The sequence below is a fragment of the Carassius auratus genome, chromosome 5, assembly GCF_003368295.1.
Source record: "Carassius auratus strain Wakin chromosome 5, ASM336829v1, whole genome shotgun sequence".
NCBI lineage: Eukaryota > Metazoa > Chordata > Actinopteri > Cypriniformes > Cyprinidae > Carassius > Carassius auratus.
Window position 1 is genome coordinate 1,945,523 of NC_039247.1, and position 24,719 is coordinate 1,970,241.

At 41.6% G+C, this 24,719-nt stretch overlaps 2 protein-coding genes across 4 annotated transcripts in view; one reads left to right on the plus strand and one right to left on the minus strand.

Annotated features, from left to right (window-relative positions):
• Nucleotides 1-15,727, plus strand: part of trabd2a (TraB domain containing 2A) — a 36,182-nt gene extending 20,455 nt beyond the window's left edge. The window contains exons 5-7 of the mRNA XM_026243966.1: nt 6,609-6,699; nt 10,654-10,836; nt 13,190-15,727. Coding sequence (XP_026099751.1) covers nt 6,609-6,699; nt 10,654-10,836; nt 13,190-13,373 — 458 coding nt within the window. The 3' untranslated portion in view covers nt 13,374-15,727. The remainder of the gene's footprint in view (nt 1-6,608; nt 6,700-10,653; nt 10,837-13,189) is intronic.
• A 6,354-nt stretch (nt 15,728-22,081) lies between these two features.
• The window catches only part of hook3 (hook microtubule-tethering protein 3), a 32,787-nt gene continuing 30,149 nt past the window's right edge, over nt 22,082-24,719 (minus strand). For 2 of the 3 annotated variants that reach the window (XM_026243977.1, XM_026243983.1), the window contains 2 exons: nt 23,477-23,613; nt 22,082-23,012 (listed from right to left, as the gene is read on the minus strand). In XM_026243977.1, coding sequence (XP_026099762.1) covers nt 22,997-23,012; nt 23,477-23,613 — 153 coding nt within the window. In that variant the 3' untranslated portion in view covers nt 22,082-22,996. Of the gene's footprint in view, nt 23,614-24,719 lie in introns of all 3 variants that reach the window. The other variant, XM_026243992.1, reaches the window with a different exon arrangement.

Here is a 24,719-nt window from a genome sequence, read left to right on the forward strand (position 1 = left end):
CACACACACACACACACACCGTGTTTCAGACTCTGAATGGAGGACAGTGTGAATGCCGAGCGAGGAACAGGATCACTTACACTCCTCTCTGCTCTCCCTCAGGAGTGTGCATGAAACACACCCTTGTTAGTGTGCAGCGCTCTCTGCTTTCACTCACACACTTCCTGTAGCAGAACACACACATGCACACTAGATCATTTTCATATCTAAAAATATATCAAAACTGGTCCCACTTTATATGAGGTGGTCTTAACTACGATGTACTTACATTAATCATCTGGTACAATGCACTCATTGTGTACATACATGTGTTTACATAGTAATTTTCAGAAATATCTGTATGTAATTATATCTGTAATTAATTTCTGTAATAATAATAATAAACCTGTCCCTAACCTCAGCAAAAGTATTTGCAATATTATATGAACACAATGAGTAGATTGTATTTATTTTTTGATGTAAGTCCCTAGCAGTTAAGGCCAGCTAATATAAAGTATATCTTCATAACTTCAGAAGTTTTTATATTTTCCATGCACTTGAGATCTCTGGTTCTGAAGTAAGAAGCAGCAGATGTAGAGGTCATCTTACGTCTTGATTCTGAGCTGTTTGTTTGATGTCGAAGCACTTTCAAGGCAGTATTTGCGAGGCTTGTTTGGTCTCGTCTGAAGCCTGTGATCGGAGGCAGCTCGTGTGTGTGCTTCGTCTGGTTGTGTGTGTAAAGCCTGAGCCGTGTCTGTAGAAGCGTATCTCACTCCGGCATCACAGGGCATCACATTCCCGCTTTTGTGCACTTCATACTTCACTCGTTCACCCTCAACATCAGCAGCTTCCCTCTTTCATTATAATTGGGGCATTGCGCCGGTGTTTGAGGAGCGAATGTTATCAATGTATCTGCCCACATGTGTGAGGAAAAACATCTGGTGTGTTCAGGAGACATCAGCAGGATTTCACAATCACTGTCTTCAGTCTCTCAGCTTGTGCTGCAGATTTCACATTTAGAGTCATTTACCTGTGGAACAGTGATTTCACTGCACTGTTCTGATGCACACGACATTTAGCAAATCCAGCTTTATTAAATCATTTACTAGCGGTAAAGTATTGTATAAAAAATAGCTAAATATTATTCTAATGTAAATCATTGGTTTTCTGTGTGAATTTGTGTTAAAGTGTAATTTATTTCTGTGATGCTCCGCTGTATTTTCAGCATCATTCCTCCAGTCTTCAGTGTCACATGATCTTCAGAAATCAGAATAATATGATGATTTACTGCTCAAGAAACATTTCTGATTATTATCAGTGTTGAACACAGTTGTGCTGCTCAATATTTCTGTGGAGACTGTGATGCATTCAAAAGAAAGGGATAAACAAGACATGTTTATTGCATTAACTGTGGCATTAAAGATTTATAATGTTACAAAATATACATATAATTATTTTTTTTTTAAATACTGTTCTTTTGAACTTTCTACTCAAAGAATCCTGAGAAACGGTATCACCGTTGTCAAACAGATGAAGCACACCTGTTGTGAGCAGCACAGCTGTCAGTTAGTGTTCAGTCTTGTTGTCTGAGTCTGTGTGTCTCGTCTCTTCAGCGCTTCGTTAGCGGCTGACAGAAACATCGTTTTTCACTGAAGCGCCGTCGAGAGCCGCTCACGCAGCACTGCTTCTCTGCTTTCAAGCTCTCAGTGTTAAAGCATGTTCACTTCCATTACACATTCCTCCACCAGCACCACTTACAACAAAAATAGCACAGTATTGTAAAAACATGTGCTGGAGTTGTTTTATTTCTGCCTTTAGCTCGTCGCCCACTTATCAGAGACTTCGAGCGACCGAGGAGACTTTAAAGAACAACATTTAGAATTCCCTGAGACTTCTGAAGTGTTCTTGACTGAAGGAATCATGACTTCAGATTTGGACGGAGGAGCAGACAGTATTAATGAGAGCGCTAAAATAACACTGAGAGATTTTATTTGGCTTTGCTTCTTTGTTGGATTTTATGCAGCACTTACCTCCAGCACCACGTCTAATAATCCAAACTGAAGAAAAACACCTTTCTGCCAAGACTCCAGCTTCCAACAACAACTAACTATTCATTGCACCTTATTAAAATCAGCAGGGTGTGGCTTTGTGTCCAATACATTTCTCACTTTTGAATTCATGCATTTTCTGGCGCATTTGAATGGGAATAATCTTGGACATACAAACTTTTTCCAATGCTGGTATTTCCAGCAAAATTTCCATAGTGTCCGCATGAGTTTATGAGAAGAGTTTATATACTGAGTTATAGATGCAGGAAACCAAAGAACAAGAATATTCTGTCTAGTCTAGGAATAGTTCACCTAGAAATGAACATGTGCTGTAAGTGTTCTCACAACTCTTCTTAATCTCGTATGGCCTGAGGGTGAACACATTGTCATTCTGGGTGAACTGCTCCTTTAGCTCCAGGAAGAACTCATCGAGTCAAGTGCTCAGCTTTAGTTTGGCTTGCTGTGCTGTGGCGTCAGTGATCAGCACTAAACTGTGTCTCTGCTCCTGTAGGATTACTCTGGACAGGGTTGTGGTTAGTTTCCTCCGGGTCAGTCAGAGGTCAGCGTGGGAGCCGCTCTGTCCGGCTGATAAATATCAAAGCTCAGACGCGGCGAGTCTGTACGTTTCAACATAATTACCATGTTTACCGGGTGTAGGGGTTTCTCGACTGGTGGCATCAGGCTAATGATAGTCGCAGAGCAGCATTTTATTGATGCACAGACCGCACATGTAATCAAACCCGCGTGTATCAGCATTAATCTGAGTTTAATTCCAGATGATCTGCGTCTGTGGATGAAGGCAAATGACAGCCATGGTTTTGTAAATCCATAATCTGCCCATAAGCGGAGGCTAAATATAAGACAAATGAGACGTGATACGTGTATTAGCTGGAAATGTAGCGATGCTGAGGTTTGTGTGGGTGAATCAAACGGAGCGCTACTTTATTCTTTCATTGCTAACAGCAGCATCTGATTAATAATGGTGAAAGAAATACTAGCTGAGACTGCAGTGGGTTTACAATCATATGTTCCTTAACTGCAAAAAATGTTCTTCAGTAATTTTGTCATGTTTTCCAGCACGAATGGGAAAGCAAGGCACGTTTATTTATATTTCATACATAGGTGCGTTACAGATTTGTTTTTGTTTTTTTAAGTTTTCATAAGAAATATAAAGCGCTACATTGTAAATATGAGGGACTCAAAATGAAAATTATAAAAAAAAAATGCAAAAATAAAAGGAGGTTTAAAAACATTATTTGATAAACATAAATATTAATCAGTGAAAAACTCAACTTAATATCTGAAGTCATTTTACCTCTTAAGTAACCATGTATTTATTAAGTCTTGTTAAGTCAGAATTTAAAGAGAAAAACGAAAAATATCTGCCAGTTGGGCCATTTTGCATCTCAAGTAAATGTATCATGATTTAAGAATGTTCTGTATAACTAGACAAAAATATTAATATTGTTTTATGATTGGATCAGATTGAAATATATTATTAGTGATACATTAGAGTGTCTGTAATGGTTATAAACACAGAGATGCTTTGATGAGACAATATAGGATTGGTTTTTATCAACTTCAAAGTAGGTAATGCTCACTAATGGACTAGTAAATGATGTCTTTAGCGTGGCAGGATCTCCAGCGCAGAGTCACGTCTGCACAAACATCTGCGCCACCGCTGCGTTTATTTATCCAGCACGTGCCTCTCAGCTCCAGCTCAACATCTCTAATATAAATATTACAGCGTATGGAAAAGAAACTCCATTTGCTCTAATAATTGGAGCGCCGCTGAAGGACACAGGCCGCTTTCTGGGTTCTGGAGGTCTGCGGAGCGTTTCCTCCTGACGGCATGAATGCACTCAGTATGCGACAGGCCCTTAAGAAAACAAGCGCGCTAAAAGCCTGCGCTCAGGAAGTTTTGAATAAAAGCTTTTAGGTGGTTAGCAGCTCTTATCTTAGCCATCCATCGGCTCTTCGTTCTCTGCTCATTGACTTTGGCGTGTTCTCAAACACTCGCTCATCGATCAATACAGCCATTCAGCACTGCGTTTCTAGTGTAACTCTGCTGAACTAGTGCACAGCACATAGTACACAGCACATTTACATTTACATTCAATAACTTAGCGGACGCCTTTATCTAAAGTAACCTACAAATGAGAACAATAGAAGCAATCAGACAAATGAGAGAACAACAACAGTATACAAGTGCCATGACATGTCTCAGTTAGTGTAGCGCAGTACACGTAGCTATGTTTTTTTCTTCTTTTTTTATAGAATAGAATAGAATAGAATAGAATAGAACAGAACAGAATAGAATAGAATAGAAAAAATAGAATAGGTAAGTGCTAATATTAATTGTTCAAGTACTGGCAAAAAAGATGACTAAAAACTCTGCTTGAGATTGAGATCTGGAGGTCATTCCACCAGCTGGACACAGTCCAGGAAAAGGTCCGTGAGAGTGATTTTGAACTTCTTTGGGATGACACCACAAGGCACCATTCACTTGCAGAGCGCAAACTTCTGGAGGGCACATAAGATTTAACCAGTGAGTTTAGGTAAGTTGGTGCCGTGTCAGTGGTCGTCTTGTAGGCAAGCATCAGTTCCTTGAGTTTGATGCGAGCGGCTACTGGTAACCAGTGTAACCTAATGAGGAGAGGAGTAACATGAGCTTTTTTTGGCTCATTGAAGACAACCCTCGCTGCTGCATTCTGGATCATTTGCAGAGGCTTGACAGTACATGCAGGAAGAGCCAGGAGAGCATTACAATAGTCCAGTCTGGAGAGAACAAGAGCTTGGACAAGAAGTTGGGTTGCTTGCTCTGACAGGAAGGGTCTAATCTTCCTAATGTTGTATAAGGCAAACCTGCAGGATCGGGTCGTTGTAGCAATGTGGTCAGTGAAGCTTAATTGATGATCCATCAGAACTCCTAGGTTTCTGGCTGTCCTCGAAGGAGTTATGGTTGACGGGCCTAGCTGTATAGAGAAGTTGTGATGAATCAATTGGTTAGCTGGAATCACCAGGAGTTCAGTCTTTGTAAGGTTAAGCTGAAGGTGATGGTCATTCATCCAGCTAGAGATCTCACTCAGACAGGCTGAAATGCGAGCAGCTACTGTCGGGTCATCAGGCTGGAATGAGAAGTAGAGTTGGGTGTCATCAGCATAGCAGTGATAAGAAAAGCCATGCTTCTGAATGACAGATCCTAAAGATGTCATGTAGATGGAGAAGAGAAGTGGTCCAAGTACTGAGCCTTGAGGAACCCCAGTAGCAAGGTGGTGTGACTTTGAAACATCACCCCTCCAAGACACACTGAAGGATCTGTCAGAGAGGTAGGACTTAACCCACAGGAGAGCAGTTCCAGAGATTCCCATCTTTCTGAGGGTGGACAGGAGAATCTGGTGATTAACGGTGTCAGAAGCAGCAGACAGGTCCAGCAAGATGAGTACTGAGGATTTTGAAGCTGCTCTTGCTAGTCGCAGAGCTTCAGTAACCGAGAGCAGAGCAGTCTCAGTTGAGTGACCTCTTCTGAAGCCAGACTGGTTGCTGTCCAGGAGGATTTTCTGTACAAGGAACATAGAAAGCTGGTTGAACACAGCTCGCTCAAGTGTCTTTGCAATGAATGGAAGAAGGGATACCGGTCTGTAGTTTTCTAAAAGTGTAGAGATGGTTTCTTAAGCAGTGGGCTTACCCGTGTCTGCTCATATGGAGTGGGAAATGTACCCATGTGAAGTGGGAGGTGTTGATAATGTAAGTAAGCGAAGGTATGACTGAAAAACCACAAAGTACACAGCACAAAGAACACAGTACAAAGCACTTCTTTCAGGTTAAGTAAAGGTTTATTAAATTAAACTAATAAACAGTGTTGGAGCAATGCATTACAAGTAACATGAGTTACGTAATCAGATTCGTTCTGCATCATGAGGTTAATAAATAATTATATCATTGTTCCAAAAGCATGATCTCTATGAGTCCTGGTTATATTGACTTGAATCTGTGTTTAAGCGCTGGTCGAAAGCTTTAGTTAAAAATAAAAAAGTTTGTGCGACTGGTTGTGGATACTCATTGATACTATTATTTTGGATACTGAACTAACTGAGATCACTGAACTAACATGATTCAGTGTTACAGATGCATGATGGGTGATTTAAATCAGTGGTTATTACAGAATAAACTAACATGATCCTCCAGATTAGCTACTGATGGTAATTAATAATAATAATAATAATAATAAAAACACTGACAGTTATGTAAATAATACTGAGAACATTCTGAGATTAGCAGCATCTGATCTGACTGAACACCTGAACCTCACCGAGGGGACACACACACACACACACACACACACACATTAGTGATCCTGATCCATCAGAGAGTCTCTGACAGGAAGTTCATGATTCCCAGAGGCAAACAGGACTGTCATGTGACACGTTCTTCCTGTAACGAGACAGACATGAAATATCAGTGCAGTAATCTAACATAACAGAGCACTTCCGCACCGCAGGCTCTGTGTGTGTGTGTGTGTGTGTGTGTGTGTCAGACTGACTTACTTGAGTTCAGAGACTGAAGGTGTTTGTGTTTCAGGTCACTTTCTGGGAAACAACTCTGTGATTGACGTCCTGCGGCGTGAAGGTTATGAGGTGGAGCACACACCTGCTGGACAGACGCTACACAGGTAACACACACACACACACACACACACACACACACACACTCACTGTACTAACTGTATTTTTTCTCCTCTGACCCTAAACCTCACACAAATGTTTCATCATGGGGACCAAAAAATGTCCTTAAGCTGCCTTAAGAAATGTCAGTAACTCTATACAGTATGATTCCAATTAACATTAGTTAACATGAACCAATTCTATAAATACTTCTAAAGCAAATATTAAAGTCAGAGCTCAATCTCAGCTACTGTTAATTTAAACATTTACTAATACATTATTCCATAGTTGTATCTCTTAAAAATATTTAATGGAGCTATAGAGCTGAGCTGACATGAATTAATAATGAATAATGAATTAACGTTTACAAATGTCGCTCATTGTTAGTTAATTGTACTTAATGCATTAATTAATGAGACATTATTCTGAATTGTTAGGATCATTTCACTCTGCTGTTTTGGTGTTTTCTACTGCATGCGGTGTTGAGCGACGGATCTGCCATGTTGAAGTCTCTGTTTTCTGTGTTTAAGGTTTATTTTTGTCAAGCGCTTCTTCAGTTTCAGACTGATGTTGCATTCTATTGAACAGCAGATGCAGATGTATTTCATCACTTATGTATAACTGGCTGGGTTATACATAAAGAGGTTACGGTCTGTTTATTTATTATTATTTTCTACTGATACTAACGGGAAATTATTTTCAGAGTAAGGCCTGTCTCTGGTTTGTGTAATTTGATTGTTTAGAACCGAAGCAGATGACGAGCTGCTGAACAGAGTCTCATCTGCAGAATTATTAGTCTGTGTTGTGTTTGTGTCCACATCTCCAGTTCATTATCGGACGTCAGTCGGGGACAAACATGCATTTACTGCTGTTGATGTACCATAATCTGCTAATCACATAATTGCAAGATTTCAAGCAGCAGGAGGTAGTGAGTCTCCCGGTACTGCTACGTTCCCGGTGGAGACCGCTGTGCCCAGAAGCAGAGGGTTAACAGACCGACCTCCTGAGGGCACTGAGTGATGGGCACCATATGATGAGGTGTACACCACTCTTCCCCAGAGGTGCCTGCCCTAAAAGTCCTGTAACACATATATCAGGGCTTCTTAGCCGAGGCCTACCTAGTCAGAAGAACGGTTCGCAAGAAGGCACAAGCAGGGCATCCTTGAGGAAGACCCTGTCCTTCTCCTAAATCTCAGACAAGGTCAACCACAGAATTCTCTCTGGCCACCAGTGCTGCCATACACCGGTCAATGGTGAAGAGACAGATCCTTCAGGGACAGTGCTGTGCAGGAAGACAGACAGCCTGCAAGCATCTGTTCAACCCGAGGCTCTGTAACCAGGATCGTTCAGCCAAACCACGTTTCCATAATGGCTAGAAGAGGGACTGAAGATCCAGTCTGAGAAAAGTTTCAATGACTTCGACCCCTCGGTGTGGAGATCGGGGGAAACTGGGAGGCCCTGGTCTGGAGGTGGGGGTCTACTACGCAATAAAGTGTTCATCAAGTTTACTCTTTGGCAGTTTAGTCTGTTTCTCGACAGGCCACTCGAGATTCAACTTGGCCACAGTGTGAGTAACCAGCTCCAGTAGCTCCTCATACTGGGGAGAGTCCTCAGCCTCCTCGGAGGGAGACAGGCGAGGCGTGGAGCCCAGTGTGTGCTCCTGATCCCTGGGGAGAGAGAGAGATGGATCTGGTGGGTCAGGAAGAAGAAAGGGACTCACCCATCTCCATGTCCTCCACCAGATTTATCTGCGGAAGCAGTCCCAGTGCTGCCTCAAAGAGAGCCGTCCAGGAACAAAGTGTACGGATCGACAAACGCTCGTGATGTGGGCAGTCAGCTCCCTCCACAGCCGAATCAGCGTGCTTCACTCCCAATCACACAACATACAGACTGTGTGTATCCCCACCAGTGATGCAGGGATGAGGAACACACAGCCTGTAATGCTGCCTGCTCGTGCTCTTATGCTTGTCTTTTTTGTGCAACTCGTTAGCCAAGCAATAGTAAATAAGACAGAGTTTGAGACTGACACACCACAGAGCGCTTGCTGAATGACAGAAGCTGAGCTGTATCCACCGCACGTGCTCTTAATCGTCCTGGTCTCTGTCCCCGCACCGTGACGTCTCACCCATCCTTCGGCCTGATCACACACCTGATTCAGAGCGTGGTCACGCTGAAGCTGTTCGACACAGCTCGAGTTCCTGAGAGGGAACGCTATAAGCACAGCACTCATGATTTGTATTGTAAAAAGCTCTATACAAATAAACTTGAATTGAATTGAATGAAGTAAATGTAAAACAGATTCACTTGTTACATATCTTAGCAGAAAAGATGCATAACATATGAAGGCAGATGTTGCACTTAAACATTAACATTCAGTCATTTAGCACATGCTTTATCCAGAGCGACTTACAAATGAGGACAATACAAGCAATCAAAACCAAGGAAAGAGCAATGATATAATGATATATAAGTGCTATAACAAGTCTTGATTAGCCTAATGCAGTACACGAAGCAAGGGTTATATATATATATATATATAGAGAGAGAGAGAGAGAGAGAGAGAGAGAGAGAGAGAGGGTCAAGTCAACAAATAGATAAAATAGAATTAGAATAGAGTGCTAGGGTTAGAGGATCAAATCCTAAACATATCCTATATGTTCAGTAATAATATAAAATAAGAAAAATGCTAAATATTTTCCAGCCAAACCTTCAGTTGATTCAGACTCTTCCTGACTGTCAGTGTTACAGCAGCAGATGATTATTAACAATGACTGAAAACAGCAGCAGCTTCATCAATCATCAGATATCAGACATACAGTAGCAGTTCTGCTTTCCCATTGCTTTCTGTGTAAACCTGCTCTTGACATAAAACAGCGTCTACAAATGCAGCACTGGAGTTAAAGAAGCTCAGCTGGTGTAGAGCCGTATTCTGTTTCAATATCAGGACCAACTACTGACAGACTTGATGCATGTCATAATAAGTGAATAAGTACACACACACACACACACACTCACACACAGACACACACTCACACACACACACACACAGACACACACACGCTGGCTCATAATGAGGGCCCCAGCGCGGTCAGAATGGGGCCATTGTGTGAAGGGCTCATGGGTTTCATCATAACACATGCAGAAATATGAAGGAGCTGTGGTCTCTCAGTCTGAAGGAGAAGCTCTGGTTTGACTCAGGTCATCAGGAGAAGTGCAGTCTTCTGTGGGGCTGACCAGAACGTGTGTGTGCTGTTAGAAACCACACACATCTGAACTGAACAACACACAGTTATCACACCAGAGTTATTACAGTTAAGTACAATCATTAAAAATCTGTACAGAGGAATCCCAGGATCATGAGCGCTCATATTCCTGCTCTGTGCTCTTATCAGTCCGATTAGCTCATCCATCATCAGCGAAACACCATCCATCTCACACAGCTTCTGTCCGGACGTTCAGTGTCTCCGTCTCAGACACACACTGGCTCCCAGGAATGAACAGACTGACAGACTGAAGGAGACACAGGAAACCCGAGGTCCGGAAAGTTCCATTAATTGCTTATTTGCATCGGAGCGTTTGTCCTAAATTCCTGCGATGCTTCAGCAGTCAGAGAGGTTTGATCAGGAGCAGATGGAGGAACGACTGCGACTCGATGTCTGCGTCTGTAATCAGTCCAGAGACAGTCCAGTGTTATTCTGAGGAGGTCCTGCTCTTCATAGAAAGATGGATGTATTTCCAGTTTTATCCACAATCAGACAGTACACACACATAAAGCGATACACACTATACAGCAAATCAACAGCGGGATTATTTATATTGACACAAAGTGTAACTACATTATTCTACATTTAAAAACCGATATTATTCAAAGATCATACAATCCTCGTCAAGTATCCTCGTCGTAGTGGCATTAAAACACTTCTTAGGCTTAATATTAAGAAATGTGAAATCTTCTTCTGTAGTGTGTCGGAGCGTGAGCCGCTGGAGCCGTTCCTCCACGAGAGTCGTGAGCTTCAGGAGGACGAGGAGCCACATCTCCTGCAGTTCCTGGAGAAGAAGCACAAGCTGAAGAAGAAGCAGCGCATCAAGCAGAAGAAGCAGCTCCATCGCAAGTTCAACGACCTCTGGGTGCGGATGGAGGACAGGTGAGAGCTTCTCATTTACACCTCAACCAACGCAATATACTCCTGGCATTCAGAATAATTAATAACAAGTGTGGAAATATCCTCTCTCATCTCTCCTCCTAGCAATATTTCAAGCACAGAACAGTTTAAGACATGCTTTATTTTTGGCGTCTAATAATTGCACAGATACCAGTAACATTTTAGTAAAATGCATTGCGTAAAATTAAGCGCTAATTCATCGCTGCGCATCTTTAGTAAAACCTGACAGTACTATTTTAACTGTTCTTCTTTTAACGGTTTGGACTGTGAGTAGGACTGACCCATAGGAGAGTGTTAGTAGATGAAGTTGAGTTGACCAGTTGGATGTCCATGAAAATCAAATGTTAGCAGATATTAAATAGACAGACACTAATACTCTAATGACTGCTTGTTGACATGGAGTTCACAAGTTACTTAGAGTTAGTCAAATCTCTAAAATGGAATGTAGTTCTTGTAATTTTAAATTACAAAAAACATTTATTTTTTATATACAGATAGTTTTATTATAAATTTGTAACTTTTTTTTTAACTTTATTTTATTGTTTTTTAAGTTTTTTGTTTTTGTCATTTTTATTAGTTTGTTTTTTTAAACATGCCTATAGTTTTTTATTTTTAGCATATTTAGCTTAAAATAAAATAGTTCAATATTTTTGTTAATATTTTAACATTTTTTATTTACTTTTTTCATTTGACGTTTTGTCTGTGTGTGTTTTGTTCATTCATTGTTTTTGTAAAACACGTCTATTTTTTTATTTTTTTATCTTATTTCAGTTAAGTGATTTTTGACTGGTCGTATGGTGAATGATAGTAAGCTGTAAGCGGTCAGTAGCTGGTCTGAACACGTCTGTATGAGAGCGGATCTGATCACTGATAACGGCTGCGGTTACAGACGCTGGGTTTGAGTGTCACAGGAGACTCCTGCGAGACGCCCCGAGCTCTTCAGTCTCTTCTGTCCCGACACGAGTCTCATCTGCTGCAGAGGAACACCGAAAACACTCGTCTGATTCTCCAGACGCGTCACAACCTGCTGAACAGTTGATTAATGAACACGAGTGACATTATTTCCAAGCACAGATCCTGACTGACTGTCCTCTGTGCTGGAATGAAGCATCTGCTTCTGAGCTATATTTACGATACACACCAGTGTTCCACGGATCAGAACAGACTGATACTTGTTCCTGGGTCAAATCCCACACGACATGTTCTCTGCCGAGCCTGAACCGTGTTCTGGAAACTTGCTTGAGTTTACTTTTTACAGTCGCCCACGTAATTCTGAGTAAAAAAAATATTTCTATAATAAACTGTTTATGAAAGCCAAGCCGGTCCCAGACGGTCAAAACAAACACGGGGTCCTGAATATAGACTGGATTTGTGTGAACGCGTGGAGGGAGACGGGCCACAGTAAGAGACGCAGAACAGACAGAACCATGCGTCTCTGGATCCCATCGCGTCCACACACACACACACACCAGTGCTGACACAGATGGAGGACGGGATCAAATCCTCTAACTCTTTATTTGTGTTTCTCTGACTCCAAACATCCATGTATTTTCATGAAGGAGCAGATTTGATCCGCTCACGTGACTGAAGAGGCTGCGATGGTGCTGCTGTAAAGCGTCTGAGGATCTGCAGCTGGAGATCTTCTGGAAACATGTTCCAGGTGTCCTGCGTTTGATCTGAGCGACTGGGAACCAGCAGCAGATTCATACGACTCCTCCACATCCCACTGCTCAGCTCCAACACTGACATCATTAGATGATGATGATTAGGGCTGGGTTGAAAAATATTGTTTAATCGTTTTTAATCGATTCTTATTTTGATGAAACAATATCAATTCTTCAATCACAGGAATCCATTTGTGCAGTCTTGAAGCTTACTTTTGATACGAAACAAGTCTGAGTTTTCAAATTCTGTCTCGAGATTGACTCACTAAATGTGATTTTGCTGCTCTTTAATGTGTGCTGACAGATCAGTGTCTTTACTAATAGTTACAGCACCAAATAAACCTGAACCAACATCAGAAGAAACAACAACTCACTCAAAGGAATCATTTAATCATTTAATCGACGGATCAGTGTTTCAACCGCAGATACACATCAGTAAAACATCAGTAAAACAATGACCATAAACTTGATAGTCAGTTAGAAATAATTCTATAAAGAGCATCTTTGATTTTGAAAAAAACTGTAGTTAGAAATATATGATTCAGTTTGTTCACTGTATGTCAGATGTGGACATTGGATTTGAATAACCATTAGACGATGATGATGACGATGATGATGATGATGATGATGAAGGTGTGTGTTTCTCATGATCTCTCTCTCGTTTCTTGCAGTGTGACAGCCGAGGCTCCGCCTCCTGTCGTCCGCATCATCAACGGTTACATCCCAGTCCAGACACACCCACAGGAGCACGGCAGAGCCAATCAGCACAGGACGTTCTCAGGCTCCTCCCCCTGGAGCCCCGCCCTCACTGGGCCAGCTCTGTGTGTTCAGATCCTGCTGCTGATGCTCTCATGACGTCTGATGAGTTTAACCCCGAACCTCCCGGAGACTCTGAGCTTCATGATGGACCAATCGTACACTTCACTTCGGCTCTTGAAGAATCACTTCCTTGCAAATAAGATGTATTATAGATGTAATTTAGAGTTTTGAATAAAGCATTTGTTTGTTCACTTATTATATAAATATATAAAGAAGAGTCATTATATTTTTGAGACTAAATCAGCTACTAACGGCTTAACTTACCCCGATCATGAGTTTCTGTTTGTACAACATCAGAAATCAGATCCCTTCCACTTTCGGTTCAGTGACATCTTTTTTTTTTTTACATAAAAACAGATTTACAAGTGATTTGTGCAGAAGGCAGTTTCACGCCGTTGAGTTTCTTCTATCTGTCTACTTCATGCATTTGATGATTGTTTAAAATGTCATGTTTATGACATAGAAATGAGTAATTTAATTTATTGAATAGATAGTTTTAGTTGATCTAAATGTGTTTATGTGATTGTTTCTGACAGAATGATGAAATGTTTATCATATCTGGTGTTTGTGACGTAACAGTAATTATGTTTGTTTATGACGTTACAAGAAATAAAGTATTTATCTAGTTCCAGGTTCTCCAAAGGAGAGATGAACACAGATGTTGTGTTCTCAGTTTCTGAACAGAAGCAGTGTGTTTCAGGAGGGATCTGATCTCCTGGCTCTCCTCACAGTAAATGAACACTGATACCTGCACCTCGTCCTCATCCTCATCATCCTCATCCTCATCCTGGTCCTCAGAGGAGGCTTCGAGCTGAGCTTCAGGTCTCCAGATCCAGCACTGAGATGTTTGAACTCATCCGGTTCTTCTTGAACAAACGACTGGCGCCGCGACTCGTTGGAAGAGATCTTTTATTATGCTCTTTAAAATAAATCATGAGACCAATTTATGACTTTGAATGGGATGGTTTCTTTCTGGTTGCCAATGAATGTGTGAAAGGATTTTTCTTTGTAAATCATTCGTCACTAAAAACAATATTGTGGTTATTACCATAGTTGGGTTGTGCTCTAATGGCTGTCAAATACAAACCGAATACAGTTATTAGGAGAATATGTGAATGCTCATCTTCTGAGAATGTGTGTGTCTGGCTCTAGTAAACCTTTAGTCCAGTCCCAATCTCTGCTGTCAGGGATCATTTATAATTAGCACACCGTTTAGATTGGTGTATGAATCTGGACAGTGTTAGGGAAAGTTAGAAGCTTACTTTTAAATGTAATGCATTACATATTGCATTTCACCCTTAAAAAGTAACTAATTGCAATACTTTGCTACTTTTTATGGAAAGTAATGTGTTATGTTACTTTTGAGTTACTTTGTAAAATCTGGGCAGGACTTGCTTAATTATATTTAATATAAAAAAGTTAAAACGCTCCACTGTTGTGTGGCTTTTTATAGAAATAAAAATGATTTAGCTGGAAAATGCATGCTACAATTCTGAACGGAAAGCATCTGCTCTGTCTGTGACTTTAAATGCAGACCTTGAGCCAAAAACTCATTTTATGTGCAAGTCATTTTTGCATTTGTGAAGATCATTTGATGCTGATTCTTTTGGTTGGATTATTGTGATTCACATCAAACAGATCTTTGGGAAACAGAACAAAGCTGGGGTCATTCATCTGACGGACAGAAACATCTGTATGTTCAAACGCACATGTGTGTGAAGCAGGTGCACCAGATCAAAGCAGAAATATTAATAATCAGCATCTGCATCATTACTCTAAACAAGATTTGTTTTAGATTTATTTTGTCTGTACAATGGAAGTCAAAATGGTTTGGTTACCAACATTCATTCATGTTCTTGTGTTTCGTAGAAGGAAGACAGTCATAAGGGTTTGGAACGGCATCAGAGGGAGATTGGCAAAAATACAAATATATTCCAGCCAAAATATATTTATGTTGCAAACAGTGAACCTCAATCAAATCTACTTTTCAGATTGGAAATACATTTCCAGTTGTGCCACATTTTGGATAAATGCAGATGTATAACTAGATATATAATGATTTTTAAAAAATATATTTTTATATACTGTATTATTATTATAATTTTTTTTCAAAGTATATTCCTTGCTGATTTTCATCATGTGTGTGTTATATGTAGAAATGTTCAAGTGTGACATATCTGAATGAGTTTAGGACTGAAATATATGGATGCCAGAACATATTTTTAAATTTTTTTTTTCTTCTTTAAAAACACAAAACATGTATTGGTATAAAACTGATTGTATGTTTAACTATTTTTTAACATTAGCAATTTTTGCAACTGACTAATTGCTTTTACCAGAAATACAGATCCAAAATGCAACTGTTTTGGAATAAAGCCACATGAATTCAAGATGAGTCAATCTTTTTGTTCTCTTTTCCTATTAGAGAAAAGGTTAAGATGTTAAATGTGTACATCATTGTTAGCACACAGATGATGAAGACATGGACTAAAGCATCAGCGTCTGATTCCTCCGTCTGTTGAAGAGATGATTTCTGCAGTAATGGAGACTGATTCTCTCTTCAGAAGAAGCTTGGCTTGAGACTGAGGGAATCTTCACAGAGGAACATGAACACACTCCAGCAGACGGAAACACTGTGAGGAATGTGATGGTCATCAAAGCCTCGATGAACACGCTTCAGAACAGCAGCTCACGCTTGTAAAACCTAGAAAAACAGCTCTGAAGTATTGCTCAGAGACAAATGAAGCACTGAGCGTGAAGAGCAGTCCGAAGCACGGCTCCGAGTCGACCACATGAACCGTGGACTTCCAGTAATCGTCCTGAATCAGTCGAGCGGACGGACAGTCATGTGACCACATCACACAGCCGAATGACCCTCAATGAAACCAGCTTCAGTGAATCACCAGAACAGACAGATCAAAACAATCCTGTAAAGAACAAAAAACCCACTAATGTGACAGAAGACACAGACATGCCAACAGAAGAGTCAAATCTGGAATGATCCGAGATGAGATCACACCTCATTTACAAACCCTTTCAGTTTTACAGACTATATATCTTTATAAAAAGAACAGGACTTCAGAATTCAGCAGCTGCTCACATTCACCACAGACATGTTCCAACCTGAATTAATTAACTGACAATAAGCTTTAATATATATAATAACTATTTCAATTACTTTATTAAAATAATGTTACTGATTACGTTTATTACTTTTTCCTTTTCTAAAATTAGAATTACTTTTCCATTGTCAATCATTTTAAAACATTTAAAGACAGGGATAACATTGCGGTTTGTTACAGTAATAATAAACTTACTCTTATTAATAGTGTTCTACACTGATTGAACTGAACAGCTTCACTTTAATTAAGATTCAAATATTTTAGTTTTAAAGCACACACACAAAATCAGATTTTAGCACCTTCTGCTTTAAGATCTCTGAGGTTATATACACATTTAAAACAATAACAACAGTAGTTTAATAGCTTTGTTTTTAAAATCAAATCAAATCAAATCCTTGCATTGACAGGGATCATTTAACAATGCCGTGGAAGAATAAAGAATATGAAGTTAGCTACATAAACCCAAACAGGAGATAAACCGTTATCAAATAAGCATGTGTACTAAATATATTGTCATATATTCTCACTTTTGGATTTACAATCGCCAAAAATGTAACTTTTGAGGTTTTTGTTGGTAAAAATAAAAATACAAGAACAGCTCAGGTGACAGAAAGTAACGCAAAAGTAATGCATTACTTTCCATTAAAAGTAATTAAGAACTGCAATTAGTTAGGTTTTTAAGGAGTAACATAATATTGTGATGCATTACTTTGAACTTTCCCCAACACTGTACTCAGGTTTAACACATCATCAGTGTGTCTTCTCATCTGTTTGAACACTGTGATGTTTGAGAAGACTCCTGCCTTTCATCTCTGTGTCGTTCAGTGCGTATCGGGAACAAAGCCTGTTATGGATGTCACAGGACTCTTAAAGTCAAAAAGATTTGTACAGAGCTTTTTTATACTGAAAGCAGTGTTATAGAAAATGTCTTAAAGAATTACTGAGCATGATCCTCATCCTCATCATAAGCCACAGATCTGTTCAGACATCATTTAACCCTTTCAGACTCCTCTCCCCTGCACTCGTGATCTGATGATCTGAAACAGACGCTGCTGGTCGAATCCTGCTGAACACAGGGAATACTCTTCAACATAAAGCCTCTTCACAGCGATGCCACACAAGAGACATTTTTGGTTCCACAAAGAACCACCTTTTTATAATCTGAAGATTCTTCTTTCACAGATCACCGTTTGTGAAACAGCAAGGTTCGTTCCCGGTTACTTGACTGTAACCTTGTTCCCTGAGAAAGCGGAACGAGACGCTACGCTGCTCAGCGTATTGGGAAACGTCTTATTCATGACCAGCTGTGAATAATGTGTGTAACACGTCGATAGAATTGACCCGGTGGTAATATAGCCTCGGCTGATGAGGTCACCGGGGCGCACCTGCAACACAGGGCTATAAATAGATAAAAAACAGGTGCATCAACAGGACATTTTGTCTGAAGAACAGTCCTGGGACATATTCAGTACGGCAATGCAGCGCAGCATCTCGTTCCACTTTCTCAGGGAACAAGGTTACAGTCAAGTAACCGGGAACGTTCCCTTTCGAAAGCTTCAGTCAATGCTACACTGCTCAGCGCATTGGGAACGAGAATACCCACGCCGCCGTGCTCGAAAAATTTCTGGACCCCTAAAGTTGTGAAGGTGTGCTACAAAACCACAAGAAGGGCCTCGGACATTAGCTTGTGATGTTGATTCAAGTACATGAGAGCCCAGAGTAGCATGGACATCCAAACTATAAAATCTTTTGAATGTGTGCGGAGAGGACCAACCTGTTGTAAGGGGGCACCCCTTGCTAAAGTACTTGATGAGGCGACCCCCCTTGTGGAGTGAGCTCTAAGACCTATAGGCGAAGCTTGACTGCGCGCCTCATAAGCCAAAGCAATAGCATCCCTGACCCAGTGAGACATGGTCTGCCTGGTGGCAGCTGCTCCTCTGTTACTACCACCATAACAGACGAACAGATGCTCCGATTTAAGCTACTGGCTAGTGCTGTGGACGTAAGCCTGAAGAGCACGGACTGGACACAGTCTATAAGATTTCTCCTGCTCCGATGTTGTGAACGACGGAGGGCAGAAAGTCTCTAGAATGACCAGATTTACAGCCGAGAACGGAGCCTTAGGCAGGAAATCAGGATGAGGATGCAAAATCACTTTTACCCTCCCTGGGGCAAAGTCTGAGCATGATGGTGAGATGGATAGAGCCTGCATATCCCCAATTCTCTCCAAACAAGTTACTGCCATGAGAAAAAAACATTTTAGAGTCAGAAGTTTATCAGACGCTGAATCTAAAGGTTCAAAGGGGGTTTCAATCAGACCCTCAAGAACTGAAGCAAAGTCCCAAGAAGGCACATTGATTTTCACTATAGGCCTCAGTCGTCTGGCCCCACAAAGGAAGCGAGAGAGCAGAGGGTGTCTCCCGAGTGGCATCCCGTCAATCAAGGCGTGGCAAGCCGAAAGAGCGAAAGAGTAGCAGGGCATGTGTCTGTTGACCATTTCTCTTGCATGAAGTCCAGAACTGAAGCAATGTGGTAGTTGACTGGATCTTCATTGTGTACTGCACACCACCTGTCAAATACACCCCATTTACTAGTGTAACTCTGTCTGGTGGAAGAAGCCTAAGCATTAAGAATGGTATCAATAACATCCGGCGAAAGCCCTGTGTTCCACAGTTGGTACCCTTCAGGGGCCAAACATAAAGATTCCACAGGTTGGGCCTGGGATGGAATATCGTGCCCCCTACCTGAGACAGAAGGTCCCTCCTCTCCGGAATCACCCTTGGTGAGCTGTCGAGGAGAGATATTATCTCCCTTGAGCGCTTTGACTGTATGGTTTAAGCCTTGAAGATTGGGCACACTCCCCCACCCTTCTTGGGAACCAGGATGTATCTGCTGTAATAGCTCGACTCGCTCCTTGGACGAGGAACATGTTCTATGACCTCTTTGCCCAGAAGAGTCTGTAGCTCTCAAGACAGTACCTGCATCAGCTCCGGTTTCACAGAAGTGGAGACCACGCTGTTGAAACATGGAGGATGACTGTTACGGGGCTCCCTACTCCAAAGTAACAACAAGATAAGAGCAGGAGACGATGTGGCAGTGGAGAAGTCTGTGGCTGGCAGAGAGAGAATGAAACGGTCCACTTCCTTCCATTTTATAGCCTCGTTTCCCCAGCTCGACCAATCAGAATCTGAAGACAGAAAAAAATTAAGAAATGAGCACTACTAATTATTTGAGGACTCTTGGCCGGGGCGTATGCGAGACGCGCCTAACAATGATGAATAAATTGGATCCTGTATCCTATCCGTACTGTGCTCAATATCCACGCAGAAAAGCCTATCTGAGAGTGGTACCAATTTTAGCACTTCCTTTTAAGGGGCTGTTAGATGTTCTGTGTCCTGAACGACGCCAGGAAAAACTGGAACATCTAACATCCTGCTGGAAACCACCGCCCCCCGAAGCACAAGAAGTGGCGGGGATGGAGGGGTTTTGTGAGGGTAACAGGAAGGGGTGAACGCCCCCTTGAGCACTCACTAGTTCAGTGCCCTGAAGCAGTGGACCGGCAGGGGACGTCCGTACTAGCTTCTCTAGAGACCTCCGTAGAGGTAGCTAGCCTCTTAGCACCACTAGTTTCCAGGCATTAACTGAGAGAAGCGCTCGCTGGAGAGTGCTACGCCCTGAAACACTGGCAGGGTTGGCAGAATGGTCTCCTGAGGGCACTGAGGAGAGACGGGCACCATGTAATACGGTGCCGATGGCCCCTCCCCTTGAGTGCCGTGAGGGAGGAACTAACGAATGCCTATTCAACGCATCAAATTAAACCACAGATGCCTCCCTGTGCTGACTAAAGCTGTTACATAGAACGCCGGAAGGCACGGGACGTTTGCTTAGTCGCACAGGGAGACAAATCTGTGGCTCAACAAAGCTCAGTGCGCATAGAGCCACTAGGGGACGACCGTACTAGCCGCTCTAGGGACCTCCGTAGAGGTAGCGAGTCTCCAGACAGTAACAGAGAAGTGCTCGCAGGAGATCGGGCGAGAGATAGCTTGCAAGCATCTCTTCAACCCGAGGCATCTCCGAATACCCCAGCGACTTTGCATCCACGATAGTTGAAAAAGTCAACATCGAGGGCCCAAAGATGTGGGAAGTATACAGTTTGCTCCATGACTTTGACAGCTCATCAAGGAGGTCAGAAACCTATCCTCCAGTTTGAAAATAGCTTAGATGAGCACATAGCATCTTCACTGAGAGCAGTTCACAATCCTCACACTTGCCCAAACCGCGTTCTCTTCCCCGAAACAAACAAAACAATAAACATGTTTATACATTTGTACATGTACGTATACATACATATGTGTATACATAGGACGAGAGAATGGAGGAACACAACACTTACTATTTCGCTGCCTCATCCTACGAAGATCTGTAGCTGATGAAAAGATTCTTCCTGACGCACACATGCACAGAATGATCTGAACACAAAAGACCTTTAGATGACCTGATGCTCCGATGACGTCATCAACCGAGGCTATATTACCACCTGGTGAATTCTATCGACGTATTACACTCATTCACAGCTGGTCAGGAACAAGACGTTTTCCAAAGCGCTGAGCAGTGCAGCATCAACTGAAGCTTAAGATGTAAAAGGTTTCTTTATCTAATTATTTAGACAAAAACGGTTCTTCTTTGGTCATGGTGAAGCACGTTTGTTTGTGAGAGTCTGGAGTGAGATGAAGCTGGTGTTTAAGACAGGGGTCCGGCGTCTCTCACCTGTGCTTTTAACTAAAGCATCAGGAGTGAAGTCGAACCCGTGCTGGAGATCATCAATAAGTGCTTTATGCTGTCACCAGCTTCAGGTCATTTACAATTAAAATCCAAGAGTTACATAAATGCACACATTGTGAGGCCAGTTTTCCTGAGGCTCAGCCGATCAGAATAATCGTCTTTGAATGACGGCGCCAATTAGTTCAGAGTGTTTTTGAAATGACATCAGTTCTGGACCGGATCAGAGCGAGGAGGGTGAAAGATGCCGGTGAAACACTTTGGCTAATGTTTCTGTTCTGATCAGTCTGTGATCCAGAGCCTCGAAGAGATGCGACTCCAGAAACAGAACCAGTAACTTCAGACCCCACAGAGTCCCTCCTGTCCTGTCAAAGGAATAAAACCAGCTTCACAGTGACGCCATAGAAGAGACAATTGTTATTCCATGAAGAAACATCTCTTTCTCACCTTTTTACACTGAACAAAACTATAAATGCAACACTTTTGTATGCCTCCATTTTCCATGATCTGAATTAAAAAATCTAAGACTATTTCTATGTACACAAAAGGCCTATTTTTCTCAAATATCGTTCACAAATCTGTCTAAATCTGTGTTAGTGAGCACTTCTCCTTTGCTGAGATAATCCATCCACCTCTCAGATGCTGATCAGACAGCATGATTATTGCACAGGTGTGCCTTAGACTGGTCACAATAAAAGGCCATTCTTAAACGTGTCTTCATGAAACAGGCCTCAGTTGTTGATGATAAGCCTCCCGACGATGATATCAGGATATCAGGAGTTTCTCTGCAAATGTTAGATGCTACAGCAAATCAAACAAAAAACAGCCAAGACTTTGACAATATTTTTTTTTTTACAAGCTTTATTTACAACTTGAATAACAACTGTACAGTTCTGCAGCGTTGGAAGCACAGATTCATCAACAGAGTGTGAATGGAGACACATTATGAAACGCATCTAACCGCTTCCTCCAGCCGCACACACATACAGTATGTACATATTGTATACAAGCAATATAAAACTTGGCAAATGGAACAAATATTTGCTACTTCAGACGATTGTTCAATCGCACAGATCACGATTGAATGCTGATCACAATTATCAATCAGGTGTTTCTCTGCTCATGGACGGTTGTGTTTGACCTCTGAACTCATGAGAAACACATTCGATCGCCTGTTATAAACCACACAAGAACACTGCTGGAGTAAAATATATACCGTCCGGCAATCGCTGTGCGTTATTACATGAATATTTAGTAACAGCTGAAGAAGAGAAGCAGCAGAGCAGGTTTAAATGTCAGAATATGTACTGCTGTGGTTTGTAACACTATGTCAGAATCATCATCATCGTCATCATTAAAAGCACTTAACACAAACAGAAGGAGCAGATGCAACACTCTCATTCTCACACTGATTCTACTGAAACACGTCCAGCTTCCAGACACTGAAGGTATGATGATCATAGACTACAGAAAATACTGAATCACTCCACAATGATGCGACTAAAATGAAAACATGTCGGAGTTCATCCGTCTTTAAAAGCGTAAGCGTCCAGCGGCCGAGCTCTCGCCAACAGCATGACTGACAGGCGCGGCCCCGCCCACTTCTGATCAGGAGGACAGCGGTTAACAATCTGTGTTAGTTAGTGTGCAGCGATGGGTTAAACTCAGCAGCATGAGCTCAAATCACGCAGTCATGCAGCCCCGCCCCTGACTTCAGCAGCCCCGCCCCCAATGGCATGCAGCCCCGCCCCCTGCCGGTCATGCTTTAATGTCACTGTGAAAGAGAGAGATTGACAGGTGTCAGTCAGTGATTGACAGCAGCGGTGAGTCTGCATTAAGGCATTGGGAAGGAATCAACAAAACAAGCAACGTAAAGCACCCAATCGCTGGAAGAAACGGCGGAGCAACACACATTTAAATAAACATCTTTTTGGTGCATTCAATGCATAGATATTAATGGAGAATAAAGAGTACAGATGAAAGAATGAAGATGTAACAGCAGCCTAGACCAGTCTAAGAGCAAATAAAACACTGTGTGTCAGTAACAACCCTTAAAATACTGCAAAAAAACTTTGAGTTTGTTCATTCATTAATGCTGATAGGTTAAAGTGGGCGTGTCCGGATACCCCGATTGGTCAGATCAGTGGAGAGGCGGAGCATAATAAGAAAGGTAGGATGGGGGGGGTGGAGTCGGCATCCTGATTGGCTGCGGCGAGGGTTGCCATGCCAACGCTCTACCTGGCTGCGGTGGGCTGCACGTGGCCTGGATACGACCGGCGGGTGCTGGTGGCCTGTCTCTGACGCGCCAGGAAGGACTGACCCGAACCTGTGCTGGCCAGCCGGTCCTCAGCCGCCTTCTTCTGCAGCGCCATCCCCTGAACACACACAGATCATGAATTAGCCCTTCATATCTATGACTGTGCTTAGTGTAAGTACACCACCTAGTGCACACTACACCTTTACTTAAGTTGTCCAAAAGCGGTGTGTGATATATATCGCCTGCGATAATGTTGCAATTGTTGTTTTAAGGATATGCAATTTGACGTTATTGAGTAGATCTCAAAACCAAACAAAGCACACCTACAGTGCACACTTAGTCTAGTGGGTTAGTCTAGTGTGCGCTCTTTTACTGCACGATTCAGTCTGTTAAATGAATTAAGAATGATCACTTATGGGGGTAGACAATGTATATATTTATATAATTTCATATAGCTAATCAATATCATACGCAAAATGCTGTTTTTTTTCCTCCAAAAATCAGCATGATCACAAATGTGGCATTGAATTTATAGAACAGTTAAAAAAACAAGAAGTTGGTATTAAAAGATTTAAGTTTTAGACACTATATTGCCTGTTTTGCACCATTTCAACGACACAAATATTTCTCAGTCAATATAGCAGGATCCCCCAAGGCTCGGTGTTGGCCCCTTTAGTGTTTTCTCTATATATGCTTCCTTTAGTCTTTTTATTTTTGAAAAGCGTGGCTTGTACTATCATTGCTATGCAGACGATACTCAACTTCATTTGCCCTGAAGCAAAAAAAGCTCTTAGACTCCCTCTGTGCCTGTCTTTTTGATGAAAGTAAAGCAGATATCATTGTGTTGGCTCTTCTGAAGTCCCAGACATTTCTTATTAACATGCTGGCGTTTTATCTTCTTAAGTTAAATAAATACTTGGGTGCCTTATTTGATAGTGGACTTGAATTTGATTTAGTTGGCAAATCATGTTTTTACCAACTAAGAGCGATGGCTAAAGTGAAGACTTTCTTTTAAGCACTTTCTTTTAAGAAACTGCAATTCATGCATTTATTTCTTCTAGAATTGATTATTGTAATTGCAAACATATTACTCCTGTTTTAATGTCTTTACATTGGCTACCAGTCACTTTAGAATTGATTTTAATTTAAGTGAACACTTAGGTCTGCCAACCAGAGTTTGTTAACTGTTCCAAAGTCAAAATTAAAATCCAGGGTGAATGAGCT